Raw genomic sequence first — 5,474 nt, 5'->3', positions numbered from 1 at the left:
ATTCTTGAAACCAGATTAAATTGCTAAGCAAATTACTTTCAGATAGACAAAAGAACATATACTTCTGGAAGAGGAGCTAAAGCTATTTAATAGCTCTTTCTCATCTATTTCATCCCTGAAAAACGTGTTGAATGGTAACTTCACAATTTGAATATTACAAATGAAAAAAGGGAAGAAATAGAAATCCACCCGATTCTGGAATCATGGATTGAGTTTTGGAAGATGAGTTGATCTTGTAGTCTTTTTTGCTGGTTCTCTCTTGGCATTTACGATCTTTTGATTGGGTGGATTATATCTTCCTGTTTTTGCTGGATTCTCTTTCGGTCTCTGCAGGTGATTCACTGGTTGTTTTTTAGAGACTTGGTATGAGCCAGAGACCTGGGTCATTTTAGCTAGGATTATACGGCGTTCCTCATTGGTCTGGTGGTGAGCCTTCGATTCTCGTTCCAGTCTAAGTGCATAGTCTTTCACTTCACTTTCAAGGCTCCTTTTTTCTTTTTCTAGCTGTTTAAGTAATGCACTTAAGGATTCCACTGGCATCTGCTCATAGACACGAATAGAAGATAGTCTGTCTGAAGGATTTCCACGGATTTTTTCCAGTTTCTCTCTGAGAGTAACAATTTGCTTTTCTAGTTCTTCATTCAGTTCAAGTTGGGTCTCATAACGGATTCTCCATTCATTGCTTTCATTGTCATTTTTGAGTTTGGCTTCCAGTTCCACTATCTTTTGTCTCATTTCAAGTATTGAGATTTGTACTAAGTCTTTCATATGGATTTCTTCCAATAATTCCAGTTTAAGGCGGTCGGTGCTCATACCTTTCAGGTCGTCACCTCTTGCATCTCCCATAGTGTCACGTCAGAGACCACCTACACCCTTCCCCCTGGCACAGCTTAGAGCAGAAGACCTGAAGGGACACCCAGAAGCTGGGGAGAAGAAATTGTTGTCATCAGCTGTTGCCATGGTGAACTGACTCTTAGAATTCTTGATTGAGTTTCCCCCAGCACTTTGAGTATGTCATAAGACTGCCTTCTCGTTTCTGATGAGAAATCAGCTATTAATCTCGTTCCTTTGTATAGGACATATATTTTTCTCTAGCTGTTTTCAAGTTTCTCTCTTTGGATTTGACTCTCAACAGTTTGACTATGATCTCTCTAGCTGTGAATATCTTTGAGTTTGTGCTACTTGGAATTCATTGAGCTTCCTGGATATGTAGATTAATGTGTTTTTTTTTTAATCAAAATTGAGAATTTTCACCCATTATTTCTTCAAGTACTTTTTAATGTCCCTTTTTTCTCCACTGTTCTTCTGGAATGCCCATTATGCATATGAGACCTCTTTGATGGTGTATCACAGGCCTTAGAGGTTCTTCAGTTTTCTTTTTCTTTTTTAATTTAAAGTATTGTTGACTTACAATGTTGTGCCATCTTCAGTTTTCTTTGTTCTTTTTCTGTTCTGGCCCTTAAATGGGATAATCTCTCTTGACCTACCTTTGAGTTTTCTGATCCAGTCTATTATCAGCTCAAATCTGCTGTCAACCCTTTGAGTGAATTTTTTCATTTCATTTGTTGTACCTTTTCGTGGCAAAATTTTCATTCATTCCTTTTTTACAATGTGTGTTGTTTTATGAATAGTCTCTATGTGATGAGTTGTTGTCATCATACATTCCTTTAATTCTTCAAACATGGTTTCTTTTAGTTCTTTGAACATATTTATACTAATTTATTGGAAGTCTTTATGCACTAAGTCTCTCACCTAGGCCCTCCCAGAGACAATTTACACAAGCTGTTTTTTTTTTTTTTGGCCACACCCACCCCATGCAGAAGTTTCTGGGCCAGGGATCAAACCCATGCCACTGCAGTGATCCACACCACAGTAGTGACAACACTGGACCCCAGCCTGCTGAGCGACCAGGGAACTCCTTATAGTTGTCTTCAATGGGATGGCCAGTCTGAAACAAGTTAGTCTCCCACTGACAGAAACAGAAATTGATTTAGTCTCACAAAAGATCACTCTGGCTGTTGTGTGGAAAGTTAACAGGAGGCAGGACTGGAGATAGGGAGACCAGGTAGGAGGCTTGATAAGACGATGGCTTGTGGAGTGGATAAGCAAAGAGATCCTGCTGTACAGCACAGGGGAACTATATCTAATCACTTGTGATGGAACATGGTGGAGGATGACGTGAGAAAAAGAATGTGTATGTATGTATAACTGGGCCACTTTGCTGTAGAGCAGAAATGGACAGAACATTGTAAATCAACTATAATTAAAAAATAGGATGATGGCTTGGACAAGTGTGAAAAGAGAGGTGTAAGGAAATGGATATAGGTGAGAAGAGGTGGGGGGGAATATAGGACACTAATGTCTTCATCTTACAAAGTGAGCAGTTAGGAGAAAATACCTATGGTTGGTCAAATAGGAAATATCAATAATGTTAAAATTATATTTGAAGGGATACATGGGAGATGGGAGTGGTAGAAGTGAGCTTAATCTTCATCTCTCATGGTATTATTTAATAGGTAATGTCAAAGAAGAAATATAGAGGAAGGGACAAATTTGAAGAATTTTTATGAGGTAAAATTTGCAGGGCTTGGTGGTTGATTTAATTTAGTGAATAAGGGAGAGATGATTTGCAGATTTCTAGCTTGAGTGATGGGATGCATGTGGCATTACAACCGAGGTAAAGAAAATGGAAGAGATCTAGTTGAAGAAAGAAAATGATAGACCCAGTTTTAGTTAAACATGGTGCATTGCAGTTGAGAACGTATAGTAGGTACATATACACACACAAGAGCAAAGGTTCTTAGCACAGTAAAATTAAAAAAGAGATATTTACAATGAAACCATAGCAGAAAAAAATCTGGCCTCTTGGAAATTTAAAATGACTGGTCTAAAAATGCTTGGGTTAAAGTGGAAATGAAACAAATTACAGATTATTTATAAATACATGAAAAGTAAAAAAAGAAAAGAACCCATGTTGCTATTGTTATAGATAAATATTTTGCATAGTAGATCTCTGCTATAGATTGAATGTTTGTGCCCACAAATGCATATGTTGAAACCTAACCCTCAATGTGATGACAATAGGATCTGGTGCTTAAGTCATCAGGGTGGAGCTCTCATGAACAGGATTAGTGGCATCTATCCAGAGAGAACCATGACTGGAAATGATACATGTAACCCCATATTCATGGCAGCTCTGTGTACAATAGCCAAGACTTGGGAGCATCTAAATGTCCATCGACAGAGGATTGGATAAAGAAGATGTGGTACATATACACAATGGACTACTGCTCAACCATAAAAAGAATGAAATAATGGCATTTGCAGCAACATGGATGGACCTAGAAATTACCATGCTAAGTGAAATTAGTCAGACAGTGAGACACCAATATCATATGCTATCACTTACCTGTGGAATCTAAAAAAAAGAATACAATAAACTTCTTTGCAGAATAAATACTGACTCATAGACTTTGAAAAATGTATGGTTTCCAAAGGAGACAGGTTGGGGGGGTGGGGGGATGAGCTGGGGGGTTTGGGATGGAACTGCTATAAAATTGGGTTGTGACGATCGTTGTACAAATATAAATGTAATAAAATTCACTGAGTTAAAAAAGTAGGATTAATGCCCTTATGTAGGACACCCTATAGAGCTCCCTTGCCCCTTCCACCATGTGAGAACACAGGGAAAAGATGTCAGCTGTCTAGAAAGCAGTTTCTCACCAGACACTGGATAGGCTGGCTCCCTATCCTGGACTTCTCAGCCTCTGGAACCGTGGGAAATAAGTGCTGTTTACAAGCCCCTGGGTTTATGGTATTTTGTTATAGCAATGCCAATGGAATAAGAGGACCTCATTGATAACTACAGTCAGGATTCTGTAAACAGAGTGGGCAGATAAGATGAGCCTGTGATGCTGTCTAAGTGAGGCTTGTGTGTGTCTGGCAGTGCCATACATTTCATTTTGTCTTGCATTCATTTATAACCCTCGGTAACAACTCTCTCTCCCGATAACCTTGATATAAATTGGCTTCATACTCTAATAGAACTTGGGAGTGTTGATGTGCTCAAACTATGTGGTCTCCCAATGTTTCCATAGTAACTAATGCACACCCAGGGGGAAAAGATGGAAAATAAATGAGAATAGCATTTTAACAAAATAAGTGAGGGGTGAAGAGGCTTTAGACATGTGATTACCTCTTATTTAGGAATATGAAGATATTCATCTCTTTAATAATGGGGTTATAAAAGTTGTTACAATGAAACATGTCAGTAGCCATTTATATTCCATTTTTCCCTATAATCATCACCATCGAAAGCATTTAAATGCTTTTTTTTGCCCAATAATACTGTAGAGAGTGAGTTAAAAGGACATAGCTGCCATTCTCCTGTGAGCCTGCAATCAGGATGGGACAGGTTAGGCCAATGTTCATAGTCCAACCTGCCAGACAGAGCTTTGCCCCGGTGAATATTGAGAGGAGTGAGGATTCAAAGCAGCTTATTCAATCCTGTGTAATTTGTTTACCTTGCTGCAAGACTTTGCTAGCAACTCGACACTCCCCTGGTTAAAGGCTGCCAGTATAGGTTGCTGCTGCTCCTCCTTTCTTATTCCACCAGCGGATTTTTTTCCCATTCCTCCCACTAATATCCTTATTCTTCCTTCCCCAAGTGCATTCTATGCACCATCTCAACCAATTCCAAAGCAGTATTCACTGCGCCTCTTGGCCGTGTCTAATGGTCTCAATATTTGTATATATGTAGGTAGACACGTGCTCCTTAAATATCTCCAATAAACTAATTATTTACTAAAATATGAAACAATTTGTTTTAGTGTTAAACCAGTTATTACAGACTGAATTGTGTCCTTCCCCCACCAATTCATATGTTGACGCCCTACCCCCCAGTGTCATTGTATTTGGAGATGGGGTCTCCAAGGAGGTAATAAAGTGATGAAGGGTGGGGCCCTAAACTAATAGGACTGGTGTCCTTATAAGAGGAAGAGATGGGAGTTCCCCAGTGGCTCTATGGGTTAAGGATCTAGTGTTGTCACTGCTGTGGCTCTGGTTACTGTTGTGGCAAGAATTCGGTCTCTGGGAGTTCCCATCGTGGCTCAGTGGAAATGAATCTGACTAGCATCCACGAGGACCCAGGTTCGATCCCTGGCGTCACTCAGTGAGTTAAGGATCTGGCGTTGGCATGAGCTGTGGTGTAGGTTGCAGATGAGGCTCAGATCTGGCGTTGCTGTGGCTGTGGTGTAGGCTGGCAGCTACAGCTCCGATTGGACCCCTAGCCTGGGAACCCCTGTATGCTGAGGGGGCAGCCCTAAAAAGACAAAAAAAAAAAAATTCAGTCTCTGGCCTGGGAACTTCTACATGCCATGGGCAAAGCCAAAACAACAAAAAAAATACAAAAAGAAAAGGAAGAGAGACCAGGTCTCTCTCTCTCTCTCTCTCTCTCTCTCTCTCTCTCTCTCTCT

General features: G+C 40.0%; 1 protein-coding gene across 1 annotated transcript; it reads right to left on the bottom strand.

The window, feature by feature from the left end:
- Nucleotides 202-846, bottom strand: CCDC169 (coiled-coil domain containing 169). The gene has a single exon (XM_021080222.1). It carries the CDS (start codon nucleotides 844-846, stop codon nucleotides 202-204), a length of 645 nt encoding a protein of 214 aa, XP_020935881.1.

Source organism: Sus scrofa, chromosome X (genome assembly GCF_000003025.6).
Source record: "Sus scrofa isolate TJ Tabasco breed Duroc chromosome X, Sscrofa11.1, whole genome shotgun sequence".
Taxonomy (NCBI): Eukaryota; Metazoa; Chordata; class Mammalia; order Artiodactyla; family Suidae; genus Sus; species Sus scrofa.
Note: the sequence above shows the minus strand (reverse complement) of the source record. Positions and strands in the feature narration are given on the sequence as shown.

Coding starts and splice junctions, on each gene's coding strand:
- CCDC169 (XM_021080222.1), bottom strand. CDS start 846: ATGGGAGATGCAAGAGGTGACGACCTGAAAGGTATGAGCACCGACCGC.